Below are 18,826 nucleotides of genomic sequence, written 5' to 3'. Positions count from 1 at the left end.
ACTGCTCCTAGAAATGAATGACAGTTAGTAAATTTGAGTTCCTTTTATGTGCCAGGCCTTGGTACAATAGGGATGCAGCAATAGAAGACATGTCCTTTCCATTGTGGAACAGAAAGTTGACAGCCTTCCCTTGATTAATCTCACTCACATGGGTGACTCATGCCTTCAGGATCAATAGAAAACCATCAAAAGCTTTCAGGTACAGAGTACAATGCTGGTGAGGCCTCAGTGAGGGCTAAGAAACTCAAAAGGAACCGAGATGGTAGAGAAGAAAGAAGCTAGAATCAGTGTTCTTGGCAATACTGTCCGTAGCAAAGGAGGCTGAGGCGTGAGGTACCCGGAGTGTTTGTCCTGGAATCCATCTCCTCCATGGAGTGGAAGTTATATAAAGAAAGGGCAGCCCCCTTGAATGATGTTGATATGAAGGAGGGCAGAGGAATAAGAGGGACCATGCTGGGTGGAAAAGGTTACCTCACCGCTCAGCTATCAACAGCCATTTTACAAAGGGGGTGCAAGTGTCAAGTCAGAAGACGCTCAAACTAGGGTTCCAGCCCATTAACTGAGAACAAAGAAGTCTGTATCTACAAAACAGGAGAAATAAGAGTCTGCACACTTTAGCCAATGATACACACCAGAAACCCACCATGAAACGAAAGAAAACCACATAGAATGCTGAGACATGAATTGAATGTTTTTTCTTCAGCCCCTTGGATGTATGAAACAAACAAACAGGAAACTTTTTTGGATTGAAAATACTTAAGCTCAGCATAAGATGAGTAAAAAGAAAAGAGAAAATTAAATAAAGTGAGCATTCATTGAACTCCCAAGAAACATAGAAGATAAAAACCCCAAATAAATGAAAAGTAAATTGCAAGGTGGTCAGAGGATATGCAAATAGTAGTAGGCACATTTAATGTCCATAATACGTGTAAGTAGCCCTAACCCCATCAAGTAAAAACCAGACATTGTCAGCACGAGATTTAAAAGCATCCTGTCCAGTTAGATGCTGTTTGTAAAATTTCACTTCCTTATGGCAGTATTGCTAAGACAAATGGAAAAGGACCATAAGAAAAGAGATCCACCATGTAAACAATCATATTCAACCTGGACAGGCCACACAAGGGTAAGCGCGGCGCAGTAAATTCTTCCAGTAAACAAAGCAGTACACAGTCATAAAAGGGTCAATTCCCAAAGAACAAAGCATGCCAAATGTGTGTGCAGCTAGCATCAGTGCTTTGAGAGCTTAAAGAAATCGGACTGCTGAGATGGTGCATTAGGTAAAAGATGCATGCCAGCAAGCCTGGCAATGTGAGGTCAGCACCTGGGCACCATGTGAGAAAGAGAAACTGCCCCCTGCAAGAAGACTTCTGACCTGCACATACACACACGTGTACACGTGCATACACACCAGCGTGTCTTCAAATGCTGTGATGAACACTATGCCCCAGAGCACATTCTATGGGCAGGGATTTCTCACATCTTATGGGTAATAGTCCATAACGGAAATCTGAGCAGAAACTTCAGCCAGGAGAAGGGCTGCCTACTGGCTTGTCCCTGGCTTCTGCTTACCTAACTTTCTTACTGAGCCCAGCAACACCTGTGTAGGTAGGAATGGCACCATTATCAGTAGGCTAGGCCCTCCTGTGTCATTTAGCAATCAAGAAAATCCTCCAAAAATATTCCCACAGTCCAGTTTGATTAAAGCAACCCCCTAATTGAGACTCCCTCAGGTAACTGTGGGCTATGTCAGGTTGAAGGCTGAAGCTAATTAGGACATAAACAAACACATAAAGTAAATAAATCAATATAAAAAATAAAATATAAGAAGCAAAAAACAAAACAAAACAAAACTGGAGAACCCAAAAGATAATTTGATTAAACCCCAACTGTAGTTGGGTACATTAACATTGCACTCTCAGTAATTGTTAGAACTGTTACTCTACTCAGAAAGTCAATAAAGATTTAGAAGATCTCAGTTATCTTATGAAGCAATACGATTTAGTTTATATTTACAGGACTTTCTATTCAGTACTAATAGAATACATGCACATGAAACATATGTTAGGATAAACCATATTGATAGTAAATAATCCTAATTAAAATAAACTTCAAAACTTTAAAAGAATTATGGGCTAGTGAGATGGCTCAGTGGGCAGGGGGACTTGCTGCTGAGCCTGATGGCCAGAATTCTGTCTCACAGCCTACATGGTAGAAGTGTAGATGAAAAGTTTCTGTTCAGCCTGGTCCCACTACCCTTCAGCCCCAAATAAACACACAGAGACTTATTAATTAATTGTAAACTGTTGGGCGATGGCTTAGGCTTCCTATTGGGTAGCTCTCTTAATTATTAACCAATAACTATTAATCTATGTATTTCTACATGGCTTTATCTTACCAGAGAACGCCTGGCATGTCCTATCTTCCTGGTCACTACATGGAGTCTCCTCTTGAGGCTTGTCTCTTGGTCCTCTTCCCAGAATTCTCCTCCTCTGGGTAGCCCCGTCTATACTTCCTGCCTGGCTACTGGCCAATCTGTTTTATTAATCAACCAATGAGAGAAACATATATACAGAAGAACATCCCCCATCATAGAAGGGGAGAGCCAACTCTTACACATTGTCCTCTGGCCTTCACACTTGTACTGTACCATGTGCACACACATGCACCCCCATACGCAAATCCATTTTAATTCTTTTCATTTGAAAGGGTTAAAACCATAGCAAGCACATACTCTGAACTCAGTGGAACCTACACAGAGGCTACTAATGACTGACAGTTGAAGGAGTCGGGAGAATTTCTCTAAATGAAAATCTTGCTCTTCCATCCATTATCCCAAAATATTATTGGCTTAGAACATGGGAAACAGATATATTTTATCTGACAATGACCAAATGGGTAATGAAACATGCTAGTTGGTGGCAACTAATGGTAAATTTTTTCTCCGTCCACTTTGTTTTACAGCCTCTCTGTTGAAAGGATTGAAGCATGCCAACATCGTGCTGCTTCATGATATCATCCACACCAAGGAAACACTGACGCTTGTCTTTGAATATGTGGTAAGTGAAATAAGAGTTCAGGCTGGCTAAATATGAATAAAATTCTTACAGGGATAGTAGTTGATTTTTTAAATTGCTGCACTGAAATGAGTTTTTTTTTTTTTCTGAGTATGTGTGACATCATTTTGCACCAAATAATGGCCCTGTGAGAGGTTTTTCAGTATGTCTCTTAGAACATCTAGAAAAATGTTAAGTTGCATTTGTTAGGTATATGGTTTATTTGTAGCCTGTTTGTTACTAGTGTGCTTATGTTGTGATTTTTAGGCATATCAAAAAGGTGATCACTATCAAAGGAATTCAGAGACAGCATCAAATATTTTCCTTGAGATTTGTAACTTGGTTTCACAAAAGCATCCTTAGGAAGATATTTGGGGGGGGCAGGGTAGGGGATTCCTGATACTTAAAATTTAGGTTTCGGAGTTTTCCTCTTCAGTTATTTCAGCTATTAACTAAAGCTTCCAATTGGTATAGCATAATGTAACAATCTTTTTGTGTTGAGGGTGTCACAGCATAGAAGACCTGAACTTCAACTAGTAATTAATCTTTCTTCATTTCCCTCACTAAAACATATGGTGTTTGTGTAGCACCGTCTCAGCATTTAACTGTGGAATCATGAAATGTAACCATGATAATTAGCATCCCAGTTTTCACAGATGGATCTGAGAACATGTAATTTATAAGATACAAATGACACCGGTGCTGACTTTTTATTGAGAAGAATAGCTACCAGGATTTTGACTGTATTAAAGTCTCATTTTTATAATTACCACACTAGTTTTTTTATTGAAATAATTTCCATTTTTTCTTAAAAGTATAAAAGAATGAATATTTGAAGCATTTTTATCTTCCTACTGTCTGCCTGTGACTGTTTATCATTTGAAAATTGTTGTCTCATGAAGAAGCCATTCATCTTGTCTATTTACATATAAATGATAGATACATTTGAATAATATGGTAATGTGGCTACAAGGACAGCTAGAGCTATCGAGTTGCATATATTACGTGTTACCAAGAATGGAAGCAGATTCCCACATCAATGCACATATAATTTCTTTTGTTTCCTCTGTGATTTGGAGTCAATAATGTATTGAGCTGACTTTAGTTTGGAACTTTCCATTCATGTTTTCTAGCATGTCTGATTAACATATTTCAATGAAATCTAGATTTTTCTATCTATATTCATCACCTTCCACAATGCTTTACAGAAAGAGTGTTTAAAGATGTATTTATTCCCTCCCTCAAATTGGACAATTAAACTAGAAGAAAAAAACAATGTTTTGGGACACCCAAATTCATATACCTCATGTTTATTTCCTGTATAGTCCACTGATGTGTAGTTAAACACACATGTGTATATGTTAATTAAATAAATGTATACATGCATGCATATATGCACACATAAACATATGGCTTTGTTTCTTAGTATGTTCTGAAATCAGTATCAGACATTGCAATCTAAAGTTTATGATATCAAACTTATTTTCTAAGCAGCATTAATTTTGTTGCTCCATGTTATTAGTAGTACTTCTCACTGTTCCTGGTGGCACATACCAGTATTCCCAACTTCTCAGGAGACTGAGGTAGGAGAGTCACAAATGCAAGGCCTGCCTGGGCTAGGGAGCAAATTGAAGGGCAGCCTGGTCAACTTAGCGATATCCTATGTCTAAAGGGAATGGTATGGGGAAACGGAGCTTTGGGCCAGAGGACTGCATTCATTACCTTCCTGTTGCTGAGACAGAGTGCCAAACAAAGCAATGTATGGAAAGGTTTATTTTGACTTATGATTCCAGAAGGGGTGAGTCCATCCTGGGGTGAAGCAAGACAGTTTGACAAATGTTTAGACACTAGTGTATCTCTGCTTTAATATTAGAATTCCATTCTCACTTGGGGTCCATAGCAGCAAGCAGCAAGCAGCAAGCAGCAAGCAGCAAGCAGCAAGCATAGAGTTAGGAGCAGGGAGCTCAGGGCTCATATCATGAACTGCAAGCATGAAGATGAAGGCAAATCAGAGTTGTAGTGAGACTGTGAACTCCCAAGGCTAGTCATCAGTGATGTAATCCTCCAGCCAGGCTGAAATCCTCCATAACCTTCCCAATCAGTGCCACCAGCTGGATTCCAAATGTTCAAATATGTGAGCTTATGGGGGGCATTTGTCATTCAAACAACCACAAGTCCATACCTAGTTTGTAAGAGACCTTGGAATCAATTTCCACTACCACCAAAACAAACAAACAAAAACCCAAAGAAAACAAGGACCTAAGTTATGCAATGTAGGAAAAATCAATATGCCACACTCTTAAAATCCTAGATTTAAAGGTAAAGCAAGACAGTTTGACAGTTTTTTGGAGACTGTTATTTCTTTGCTTTCATATTAGAATTCCATTTTCAGCGGGTTTCTGAGATACACCCGTGAGCCCCTCCATATAGTGTTATTTATGACAATGCCATCCAAATCATGCATCTCTACCCCTTTCTTTGACAGAGAACTCTAATCCTAGCTCTTTTATACTATTCCCACAAATGACATTTTAAGTTTCTGAAAGACTTCTGAGGGCCAGAATAATGAAATAAGTGATAAATGTTAGTGATATGGGAAAATACTCAAGAAAATGATTTAGGAGGTAATTAGCGATTCAGTGGATAATAGAATTTCGTTGATCCTCTCAAGTACCATGAAAAGTTTCTAAACCATTCTGAAACTGAGCTTCTCACCCACTTTCACAGTGTGCATATGTAATGATCTGGAAGCTTCAAAGCTAGGGCCTGTTGGCCATGGGCTCCCGAGGTGACTTATGTCTCAGTGGCAGGTCACATGGGCCTCTGAGAAGTGTGCTTCCAGAACTGCCTTAATCCAGTAGATGACAAATGCAAAGTGGCACCTTCAGTCCATGAGAGGATAAGCAGGCTTGGAAAGGAAGCTGCTCCTTAATGGTCTAAGATACTGGTGTAGCTCTCTATTTTTCATGCATGGCTTTAAACCTGAAAGAGAAATATGATAGCATTTAGAATCATTGACTCCAGAACACATTTAGCTGTGACAGTGCTAATGAAATTTTTCTTCTACTTTAACAGAAAGCTGAAGCAATTTACTTTTCTTTGCTCATTTGTTTTTGTCAAAGACAAATGAGTACCACATTGAGTTTAACAGTATGATGAAAAACGTTAAAACATATTCCATAAATGGAAATAAGAATATTAATAGTAAACATGATTATATAAATGCATGTTGCCATTAATTTCATAACTATTGTGTTTTGCTTTAAACTGCAAAAGAGTAAGCCATCTGGAGCATCATTTTTTATGGCATGTTTAATAATGATGTATAAAAAGAAGCAAAAGCCAGGTATGGTGGCACATCCCTTTAAATCCCAGCACTCAGAAAGCAGAGGCAGGCAGAGCTTTGTGTCAGTTCAAAGTCACCTGATCTACAGAGAGAATTCCAGAACAGTTAGGCCACACCCTGTCAAAAATAAAGAATTAAATTAAAAAATTAAATATTGTTATCAGACATAGACAAAGTTTTAATTTTATAAGACATATAGGTTATAGAGATTAGTGTACAACATGGTGCCTAAAATTATCCATATGATATTGTGCAACTGGAGTTTGGTAGGAGACCAGATGTTACCTAGACTGCTCTTGCCACCAAAACGTGAATTAACATAAGCAAAAGGACACAAGGATATAGGAGATGGCCATGTCTATTACCTTTGTTGCCTTGATTGTGGTGATGGTAACATGGGTATGTGTAGGTGTCCTGAGTCCTCAAAATGTATGTGTGTGTGTGTGTGTGTGTGTGTGTGTGTGTGTGTGTGTTATATGCAAATGTTAGTTTATAAGCTACTGCTCAAAATGCTGCCAATGAGAGGGGTTATGAAAAGATTCATAACTACAGTAGAAATAGATATGGTCATTTTATTTCTCCTATTATGTTGTAAACTATTGAAAAAGTGCAAATTGATATAGAACATATTTTATAACTTAAAAATGTAAGACTTTTCCTCATGAGAAAAAGACATTGTGACTGAAAATCATATAGGCTGATTAAAAGATCACCAAAGATATCAAAATGTGTTTTCATAGCTTTATTAATTTTATAAAACACTCCCATAAATGTTGTGCAGTTAAATTGTGAGGTTATGATGGTAGTTACTTTAATATCCTAAGTCTTCATTTAGTTTTTCATGTATTAGTACCTAACTAGGGCTCAGTCTTACATTAGTGTAGACTGCAGAATAGAGACCCATGAACTGAACACTGGGTCATGTGTCCCACTTCAGTGGTCACAGTGCTGAGGACACACCCTTGTAGGAAATTCATCTTGATTTTTAAATAAACCAAGTTTTATGATGGCACACCAGACTATCTGGCGTATCAGAAATCTTATTAAATATTTTTGTACACACACACACACACACACACACACACACACACACACACACACTCAGAGAGAGAGAGACACAGAGACAGAGAGACAGAGAGAAAGAGAAAGAGACTGAGACAGAGAGAGGATACAAAATTTTCATTACTTTGACTCATATTTAATTTTTATCACTTTAATTCATAAATCATCATTTAACTCGTAGTTCATTTTTCTACCTATTTGGTCTATATTCCAGCTGTATTTCCTACATTTAAACTGTTTTTCTATCAATGTTCTTTTAAGTAGAAAATCCAGAATGAATGTGACACTTCCGCCGTCAGAGCAGCTTCAGACAATGGCATGGCTACAGATCCATAGTTGTGTCTCAGGAATGAAAGATTATCTCTCTGTTCAAAATGAATGTGCCAATCAGAGTTCCCTATTGCAAAACAGAACTTCTCCTTGGCTGATTCAGACAGGAAAGTCTTGTAGGGGGTACTGTGGCTGGCAGCCCTGCTGATTGGACTGTAAAAGTAAGAAAGATCGGGTGATTCTGGCCAACCCAATCCAGAGCAAGAATTATGGCAGAGAAGTGTGCCCTGAGCACTGGCAGCCATCAGAAGTGTTAAAAAACAGGTTTAATTTCTCAATTGCTTGTGTGGCTTCCCTTGGTTCATAGATACCACCACCTTGCTAATGGTGTCAAAATAACCTCTGCAGCCTCCTTGTTTCTTTGGGTTGTTTCTATCCAGTGATGAATCAGAAATGTTTCCATATAGTTGGCAAAATAAAGTTACATGTTATGTTTTGACTGTACAGGACCCCACAGGAGTGTGTGTCCAGAGTTTTCTAATGGCAAAAAGTCCTGTTTCTCATCAAGATTCAAAGAACACACTGATCTTTGTGATGCATGCTTTTAATTTTAGCACTCAGTGACATAGGAAGAGATCTCCACTACTTCCAGCAGGTCAGCACTATACATTGAAACCCTACCTAAAAAATAAATAAATAAATTCACAAGGCACACCAACAGGTTTCCCATCACACAGTGTGCATTCCAATGTAGAGCATGCTTCCCCTGCCCCCTGAGCCCTCTCATAAAGCAGTTACTAGATTAACTTTGTTACCCAGTTACAGATAAGAACTTCAGGTGATATACTCACATACCCTCTCTTTGTGACCTTTGAGAAATCACTTAAATTGCAGATAGTTGAGAGTGAACCTAGTTTATAGAACGTAAATCTCTACATCTATGGATACACAGGATAATACAGCATATTGGCAGAATTCCAAACTATAGTTGCCATTAAGTTTTGATAATCTTCATTCTCATTAATTATTGTTTGATTGTCCCAGGATTTGATTTGTGTGTTCCAAGAACTGTAATGAGATGTGAACAAACAATGGCCATGTAGTCTGCTTGTCAGATCACCATGCTTTTCTGTATATCTGCTTCAGCAGCTTTCCCCAAACCTATTGATTAATGCATTGACATGATCGAGGAGAAAAGTCAATGGCAGAGTACTAGAAGGCACTGTCCTTGACCTCATTCTCCTTATATCTGAGTTAGTGATTCCGATAAAGAAGTGGTAATAATATGCTTGGCCAGCCTGTGTCTGTCGTAGGTGGGACCCGTAATTAACAATTAGAGTGAGGCTATCAAGGGTTAGAAAATAGTCTGATGAAATTATGAGTCCAGCCTTCAAGGTGAATTCTGTGTTAAACTGTGTACTTGGCTCTTTCCTAAAGGGCAATTTAGCTAAATATAGAAAAAGACAGTGCAAGCCATTTGCTTACAAATGATTCATGTAAAACAAGAGCGGTACTTTCTTTGCTCCAGTGTGAGCTGGCTCTGAGATGTGACAGAAGAGGATAGCCAGTGTAGGGTGTGTATGTGTTGACAGGAACCGGAGCAAAGTAGAGTTGACGCAGCCGGCCAATAGGATGACAAGGTGGCAACAGTCACAGTGATGAGAAACCACACAGAAAAGCGAGGGGACAGTGCCTGTGCTCTCGAGGGGCTGCGGAAGCCACGTGTGAGACTTCTAGGAGGCCTGTTGTAGCTTCAGTTTGCAAAGAATATTCCAGTTCTCTATGTTACTAGTAAACTAAACTTGGCATCTTAGAGTGTAAGGGACACTTTATCACTAACTGTGCTCATTCAGGATGGTGGAGCCAAATTTGAATTTTAGTGTACAGGTGTGTGTGTGTGTGTGTGTGTGTGTGTGTGTGTGTGTGTGTGTGTGTGTGTGTGTGTGTATGTTCTAACCTGTGCTGTATGAATAGCACTAAAATGTTATTGGAGTGTCTTTGTACATGGAAGTCATGGTCCCACCCGGAACTTTGGAGTACTCAAAAGATAAGTCTGTTTTGCTGATAAAGAAAACCAGGTTCATTTAAGTACTCCCTGCTCTTTCGAGTAGCTGTGTCCTGTCATCTTTTGAGTCTGGGTAATGATGACCAGGTCCCATTTCCTATCAAGATTCACAAAACAGGTTGGTTGTAGAGTTAATCCAGGCATCTCCAAGTTGGACAGCAAAGGACTGAGTTTCACAACTATTACATAAATTTGGCACCATTTTTGTAAACAAACTAATATTTTTATGGTTATTCACTTGATCATGAATTGATTCATTTGCCCTCTATCGTCAATGGGCTTTCTTGACAGACCCTTCTCTTTTGAGTCTAGAGATACAAATGCGCAGCCATTACCCCAGCATGATGGTTCACACTTCTGATGCCAGCACTCGGGAGTGTAACAAAAGGATTACAGATTTAAGGCTAGTCTGGACTACATAGCAAGGGTCTCTAAACAACACAACAAAAACCACACACACAATAAAGAAAATGCATGTGTGTGTTGTGTCTGTCTGTAGTAAGCCTGGTGGTCTTATACAAGGTGATGTAGCTCCACAAGCCACTTGGGTTTAAAATTGCAGCCACACTTCTACATGTGTGGTGGAACTATGGCACTTTGGCAACTTGGTAGAAACAGTTGAGAGCCTAGCTTAGACTCAAAGACTTCCCTTTACAAAAGATTTTAAGGATGTTCCTGTTTTACTTATGGATAACTAGTTAATGCTAGTGATTGCACATTCTGAGTGGGAAAGCTGTCATTCAGAAGTGAGTACCAAATGGGGAGGAACAGATGAGGCATTGTGGCTGGCTGACTGCAGGCAGTGTGAGATGCAAGGATTCTGAACCGCAAGGAGAAGTTGAAGAAATGAAAAGGAATCAAGCATGGTTTCAATCAGTGCTCTCTTATGAACTCCCTCTTTGCTCTAATTGGTAAAACAAAGTCAATTAACTTCTATTCTCTCCTTTCCCTGGTGACTTGCTCATCTAAGAAGGCATTGTAGTTTCTTTCAGTCATTATCAAGCTGTTTGTTCACTGTCATGTTGGGTGTTGGGATTGCAGTGTCTTTTTCTTTGTTCTTTTATCATACTTATATTCTGCACTGTGGTGTCTTTTCATGTGGTTGCCAGCCATATTGCTTGTCCCAGTCTTAATTCACAATTCTAAGTTCCAGAGTCTAAGATGGAAGTGAGTCTCATCTTTAACTTGCAGTTAGTGAATGCCTGATTATCTACAGTTGTATGTATATTCCACTATTTCATGCCATTTTGTTTGAATGCATTCTGCCTCTGTGGATTTGTTTTGTTTTCATTTTAAATTCTCATTTTACATTATAGTTAAACCACAGGCATTCAGTAGTTGAGAAATCACAGGGAAGATAAGAGCTATATTTAAAAAGAGGGTTTCTTGGGAAAGAAAGGAAGACAGTTTTAATTTCCTCACCAGAAATGCTGTTATATTTCTTAAGGAAATAGCAGTCTTCCATGACTGTGCATGTTAAGTTGCGGGGAGGCAGGTATGTGACAGATTAAGCAGAATAAAACTATCAAAACTGATCAGTTCAGAGGAACTAGAGAAAGCTTTACTTATAAATGCATTTTTTTTTAATTTGGTGAATGTGCCCAAGATCAAACTTAAAGTAATCAGTGATTCCAGTTACCTTAATTTTGATTAGGTCAGTAAATGCTTGGAGAAAGCATCATTAGCAAATTCTAATTGGGAATGTGCACATTGCTATATAGCGCACAAAATAGAGTATCGATAACATTTCACAGATTTTCATAGTAACTCGAGAAATTAAAATAATTTTAGCGTGTATTTTTTTCATCTTGTTTACTGTGTGTGCATGTGCATGTGTTCATTCGAGTGTGTGTGTACACACACATATATATATATATATATATATATATATATATATATATATATATTCATATGCAGGCATGTGTGCATGCGTGTGCGTGTGTGTGCTTGCACTCATGCGTGTGTGTGCATTTGCATGTATTTGTCATGCGTTGTCATGGGTTGTGCACACTCCTCTGTGTGTGTGCATGCTGGTGTATGTGTTGATACAAAGTCTCCTGTTGCACAGGCTGGTTCTTGAAGTACTGATCCTTCTACCCCCACCTCCCAAGCACTGGAATTACAGGCAATTGTCACAATGCCTAGTTTTCCTTGTTTAAAAATTGTAAATTCTTGTTTCTTATGTGAATATTTAGCTCAGGTCACATAGCATTTTAAATTAGTGAGCATTCTTTGCTGTGGCAAAGGAGTGTCTTTGCCACTCTAGATATCCCCCATGCATTTGTGGTGAAATCATTGTCATGCTTGCATGGAGATTAGAGTCCTTTAGTCTTAGGCTCTTTAGGAAAACAGAAGTCTCCACCTTGTAACTTCTACATTAAGAAAACAAATTCTATTCTTTCTAAACATAAAATAAAACTTTTTTTTACTGACTCTTAAGTATCTTTTTTGAAAAGTTTTTATTAAAGGTATTTTTGTGCATGAGTGTGAGAGTGTTGTGTGTGTACAGTGCCCACAGAGGTCAGAAGAGAGTGTTGGAGCCCCTGGAACTAGTTGTGAGCTGCCATGTGGGTGCTGGGAGTTGAATGTGGGTCTTCTGTTAGAGCAACATGTGCTTCTAACAGCTAAGCCATCTCTCTAGACCCCCCTTACTGTCTCTGGTTAGTCATCTTTGGGATAAGCCATTGCTTTCTCCTTAGAGATAAAGTATAATCTAAATAATTTATAAAATTTTGTCCTTTTTTCCTCTTTTACTTTTATCCATTCATGTAAGAATAGATCTCCTGGCTTCTGTCAGCTTCCCAGTCTTCCATCCTCAGCAGCACTGTTCTAATTTTGATTATATTAATGTTCAGTATTTATGGTATATGTCCTTGTCATTGTTGCCGATGCAGATAGTATTCTATGGTTGTGCTTCATTCCCTATTTATGTTAGCTTTCCATGCAAATAATCACCGTCGGTTTTTAATTTTTTATCATTTTTAATTTTAAAACAATCTTTGCTCATTTTTTTTTCATACCAATTCCAGTTCCCACTCTCTCCCTCCTCCTGCTTTCCCACCTTCCCCCACCCCACCCCTATCCACTCCTCAGAGAGGGTAAGGCTTCCCCTGGGGAGTCAATGAAGTCTGGCACATCTCTTTGAGGCAGGACCGAGGCTCTCCCCACTATATCTAGGCTGAGTAAGATATCCCTCCAAAGAGAATGGGCCCCATAACGCCAGTTCAAGCGCTGGTCCCACTGCCAGTGGCCCCCACAGAGTACTCAAGCCACACAATTGTCACCCACATTCCAAGGGCCTAGTTTGGTCCTATGCAGGTTCCTCCTCCTTTTAAATTTTTATCATTGCGTTAGGACCTCTCAGAGCACAGGGATGGAGTCTTATCTTGTTTCCTGGTATGCCCTCCCCTCTTGTTTGGTCTGAAGAGTCCCCCTCTCCATATTGTGTTTATTTGGTGAGCATAACTTCTGATATTGTCTAGGGACAAGCATGGGAAAGTATTTGTATTTGTAGTTCAGCGTTCATGCTTCATTGACTTTCTAGCTGGGTGTGGTGATCTTGGCTGGGAATAATTCCATCTGAATTTTAGTAGAGTGTCCTGTGTTTGTCTTATTTGCCATTACTTCTCTTTCATGACTTTTCTTAATCTTGAGTGTTCTGAAGTCTTATGTGGAAGCAAAAAGGATAGGGCAGTGTGTCTTCAATTTCACAGTGTCAGTCTTCTCACAGTGGAGCCTCAACTCTTAATCATTATTTTTTACTTTTATTTTTGATTCTTTTTTATTCTTTCAGTGTGTGTGTGTGTGTGTGTGTGTGTGTGTGTGTGTTAATATCTGTTTCCTCTTTAATTTTCTGAGAGACTACTAAGCAATTTTCCAATTTTCTGAAGTGCATTCCCATTTTATGATGTGGCAAGGAAAATATGACTGAATATTCCAGATTTCCTGTACTCACCATCCCTGGTTATCATCTACTTTTTTGGCTGTTCAGAAGTCATGGTTGGATTTGCATTTGAGTCATTATGGGTTGACCATCTTTTTAATGTACATGTTTCCTGTGTTTTAAACAATTTCCTCCTTTCATCTTCTCTATATTCTTTCTCTGTAGAATTCAAATATCTGACCTTTGGGTTGCTTTTCAAATTTTCTTTTCCCCTCCTTTTTTTTCTTCTTTTTTTCCCTAGTTCTGGATTAATGGACATTTTCTCATTTTTATGTTTCGTATATTTTTTTTAAACTTTCATGTTTTGAATTGTGTGAGTTTCTGATATATCTCATCTCAGAGTATTCCATTTATGAATCCTTTTCTCATTTTAAAGTTGCAATATGTTTTATCTACTAGAAATATTAATCAGCAGTAGTATTCAATACTAGTGAAACTGTTTGCCCCAAGTTACTTATTTTTTCTTATAGTTTGTTGTGGCTGCTGTGTTTAATTTTAAAGACTCTGGTGACCAAACAGGATCATTGAGATCTTTGAGATCCGATCTTTAGCAAAAGAAGGAACTGCTCCCTTTTGTAGAGAACCTCTGGATGTTGGTGCCTATCTTCTGCACAGTGCTATTAGATTTCCAGTGAAGATTCTTCGGTACTCTTTTACAAACTTACTTCTTTGAGAATTTTACACAGTATACTTTGATCATTTTCATACACCCCTCCTCCAATTCATGTGCAATCTGCCACTCCTCCTTATCCACTCAGCTTGTGTTCCTATTGTTTTTAAACCTTTTGAGTCCAATTTGTGATTTCCATATAGTATTGGGGTATGGCTATTCACTGGAGCATGGTTACAGAGAATAAGAATAAAAGCCTGGCATTGGTGGCACATGCCTTTAATCCCAGCACTCAGGAGGCAGAGGCAGGCGGACTCTGTGAGTTCGAGGCCAGCCTGGTCTACAGAGCGAGTTCCAGGACAGGCTCCAAAACAATACAGAGAAATCCTGTCTTGGTGGGTGGGGGGGGAAGAGTAAGGAATGTCCAATGAAGAATGTTGTGGAAATAGATTAGGAGACAGGAGTGCACTATCCTACTTTGTATGATATGTGATCTTCTTTGAATCTCAGTTCACATACTGCCGTCTGTGTTTAAGAAGGGGATCCTATCTGTAAATAGCTAGGAAGGTGATTTAAAGATTAAGTAGCTACTGAGGACTTTCAGCTAACCTCTATATGTAGACTTTCTGTTTCTTAGTGTCACTGTCTCCTGACACTTCTGTATATAAACAATATTGCTTCTAGACTTTGCTCACTGACAGTGTGGTATTTGTTCCTTTGTGTTTTGCTATGCTAATCTAGCTACTATTTGTTTTGGAGGATCTAATATGTAGTGGATATGTGGATTTGACAGAGTATAAACTAGATATGTGTTCTGTTTGTCATCTTTATCTTGGAATCTTAAAAAGTTAATTATGAATGATTCTTAAGCTTGTGATTATATAAATCACTGTATAATTTGTTAGTTTTATTCACTTTAATGCTGTGAAATACAAACCACTTTGCTATTCATCAATTGTTAAGAGTTTATCAAATGTGACAAAGGTCACAAGAGTGAAGATACTCAAATTAACAGTGATTACATTACCATCAAATCCTTAAAATTTTAGAGGCATAAACAAAATCTGAAGTGTGTGTTTATTAGGATTTTTTATTTGGATAGAAATATTTATCCTCGCTAATTAGTGTTTGTTATGACTTAATGGTTGTGTAGTAATGGTATACACAGAAAGATGCATTCATGCTATAGAGAACTAGCTGGTGGCCTGAATTTAAAACAGTTACTCAGAAAATATACTCTTTTGGTGTTGCATTTTCATCATTTACATCACTAACAACTTTATTTTTTTGAAGACAGATCTTCAATATTGTGGTTTAAATTCCAAGTTCAGTGAATAATTTACCTTTTCTAGCACTCTCTCTCTCTCTCTCTCTCTCTCTCTCTCTCTCTCTCTCTCTCTCTCAGTTTTAAATCTTCAACAGATGCTCATGCTTCATCTCCATTTCATAATCCAGGAACTAAAAGGCTAACTAGTCATGGCAACTATCCATAAGGGGGATTTTCATTTTTCCTTGATATGTGACCTGCTTGTAAGCTTGGAGCCCCAGTTAGCCATCTCCATTTCAGCCATGATCAGGGGCATCTGGAAGCTCAAGTTGATCCCCTTTTTCTGTCTTCTATTTCATTATCTGGTTCACTTGGATAAGGAGCAGAAGCAGTGAGTCCAGACAGTAATCTAGTTATAAATTTGAGAATGTGTTGAATGAAACCATCTAAATCTGACAATAAGACAAAGGCAACATTGCTAGAGGAATGAACTATGGTTATTTAGAGTATTTATTGTAAGAAAACAAAAGACCAATAATCTTTATTTATAAAAACAAATCAGATTTCAGCTCACTGAGCAGTACTGTGAGTTGGCAGGCAGATTGTAAAGGGTCGAAGGACACTTGGTTTTTCTTGTTTTTGATAATAGCATCTGTAACAGGTGAATGGGTAGCTTTTCATCCCAAGGGCTGCAGCAAGATTCTCATTTTATATGCTGCATACTCACATTGTAGCAGATAAATACTCGGTTTCATTTCAAAATTCCAAGGAACATCAGAGTGAGGGTGTGTGTGTGTGTGTGTGTGTGTGTGTGTGTGTGTGTGTGTGTGTGTATGCATATGTGTTTCAGAATATAGTAATTTTTCACTAAACTACCTTACAGAGTATGGCAGACACAGAGAGAAGGTAACCATACACTCTTAAGTAAGTATTTGTCTAGAGCTATAAGAAATAATACCTGGAGCTGTTACCACTTCTGAGATTTTCTCAGCTGCTGAGCTCCTCACTCTGATGACTAGACTGTTCCCCTTTGTCTGGAGACTGGGGATCATGATGGGCTACAGCACTGACTGTGTGGGGCATTGAAAGGAAACTCAATGCACTGGCCACTAGTGTAGTTGACTATAAATGGAGTTCTTAATTGGTCTAAATAATAAAAACCCAGAGTCAGATATAGAGGAAAAAGCTGAGAAATCAGAGAGAAGAAGGAGCAAGCCAAAGCCACCATTACTTCATTAGTGTCCCCGTGGAAAAAGAGAGTTTCTGTTTCTTCACCCTGCTCTTCCTCTTCTTCCTCCTCCTCCTCCTCCTTCTTTTTTGGTTTTTTAGACAGGGTTTCTCTGTGTAGCTTTGGAGCCTATCCTGACACTCACTCTGTAGACCAGGCTGGCCTCCAACTCACAGAAATCTGCCTGCCTCTGCCTCTCGAGTGCTGGGATTAAAGGTGTGCACCACCAATGCCCAGCTTGTTTCTTCCTTCTTATAGCCTCTCTCCATCCAGCCATCTCACTTCCTGTCTGTCTGTACAAACCTTCTGACCGCTATGGTTAGCTAGTGACAAGCTCCATCCTCTGATCTTCAGATAAGATTTATTTGTACAAGTGAGATATCACACAGTAGACTCCCTTTAATCAGGCCAATTTCTTTCTCCTTGACTTTGGTTCCATTTTTTCTTTTATATTATTTTGTTCTGAATATACTTTATTCCTTTCTATATAATAAAGTGTACTCTTATACTTTTTGAAGGACTTATCCAAGAATTGAAATGCTAATTTATAAATAGATTTTACCCTTCATTTTTGCCAAGGGTGTGATAACCTTTTAAGATACAGTTAGTATTCAACAAATGGTGCTGGCATTACTGGATGCAGACATATAGAAGACTACAGATAGACCCAAGCCTTTTGCCCTGCACAAAACTTAGGTCAAAATGGATTAAAGACCTCAACATAAATTCAGTCACATTGTACCTATTAGAAGATAAAGTGGGAAATACCCTTGAATGAATAGGTACAGGAGACCGATTCCTGAACACTACACCAGTACCACAGACACTGAGATCAAAAATTGATAAATGGCACCTCTTGAAACTGAGAAGCTTCTGTAAGGCAAAGGACATAGTCAGCAAGACAAAACGGCAGCCCACAGACTGGGTAAAGATATTCACCAACCCCACATCTGACAGAGGGCTGATCTCCAAAATATACAAAGAACTCAAGAAGCTAGTCTCCAAAACACCAAACAATCCAATTAAAAAGTGGGGTACAGAACTAAGTAGAAAATTCTCACTAGAGGAATCTAAAATGGCTGAAAGACACATAAGAAAGTGTTCAACATCCTTAGCTACAAATGCAAATCAAAACAACTCTGAGATACCGTCTTACTCCTGTCAGAATGGCTAAAATCAAAAGCACCAATGACAGTTTATACTGGAGAGCATGTAGAGAAAGGGGAACACTTTTCCACTGCTGGTGGGAGTGCCAGCTTGTACAGCCACTTTGGAAATCAGTATGGCGACTCCACAAGAAAATGGGAATGAGTCTACCACAAGATCCAGCAATTCCACTCCTAGGCATATACCCAAAAGAAGCACATTCATACACCAAGGACATCTGTTCAATGATGTTCATAGCAGCATTATTTGTAACAGCCAGAAACTAGAAACAGCCTAGATGCTCCTCAGCTGAAGAATGGATAGAGAAAATATGGTACATTTACACAATGGAGTACTACTCAGGGGGAAAAAAATGGAATCTTGAAATTTGCAGGAAAATGGATGGAACTCGAAGAAACCATTCTGATTGAGGTAACCCAATCACAAGAAGATAACCATGGTATGTACTCACTCATATGTGGATTTTAGACATAGAGTAAAGGATTACCAGCCTATAGTCCACACTGCCAAGAAATTAGTAAACAAGGAGGACCCTAAAAGAGACAAACATTGCCCCCTGTAGAAGGGAAAGGGTCATGACCCCCTGAGCAAATTGAGAGCATGGGAAGAGGGGGGAGGGAGCCTCCAGAGTGAGAAGGGAAGAAGAGGAAGGATGCAGAGGTCATGAGGAAGCAGAAAGGTTGCATCAGGTGTAGATTGGAAGAAAGGATATGTGATAGGTAGGGTTTTAGTTGGCGGGTGATGGGGAGGAAGGGAGGGAGAAGGGAACTGGGATTGTCATGTAATTCTATCCTGTTTCTAATTCAAATAAAAAA

At 38.8% G+C, this 18,826-nt stretch overlaps 1 protein-coding gene across 7 annotated transcripts in view; it reads left to right on the top strand.

Moving 5' to 3' along the window:
- Positions 1 to 18,826, top strand: part of Cdk14 (cyclin dependent kinase 14) — a 554,492-nt gene that overhangs the window by 222,533 nt on the left and 313,133 nt on the right. For all 7 annotated transcript variants that reach the window (XR_004771639.1, XM_035450611.1, XM_027391584.2 and 4 more), the window contains one exon: positions 2,962 to 3,056. Coding sequence is in view for 6 of the 7 variants with exons in the window: in XM_035450611.1 (XP_035306502.1) it covers positions 2,962 to 3,056 (95 nt within the window). In the remaining variant the exon portion in view is untranslated. The remainder of the gene's footprint in view (positions 1 to 2,961; positions 3,057 to 18,826) is intronic.

The sequence above is a fragment of the Cricetulus griseus genome (assembly GCF_003668045.3).
Source record: "Cricetulus griseus strain 17A/GY chromosome 1 unlocalized genomic scaffold, alternate assembly CriGri-PICRH-1.0 chr1_0, whole genome shotgun sequence".
Taxonomy (NCBI): domain Eukaryota; kingdom Metazoa; phylum Chordata; class Mammalia; order Rodentia; family Cricetidae; genus Cricetulus; species Cricetulus griseus.
The sequence above is the reverse complement of the archived record's forward strand: the minus strand, read 5'-3'. Positions and strand labels throughout refer to the sequence as shown.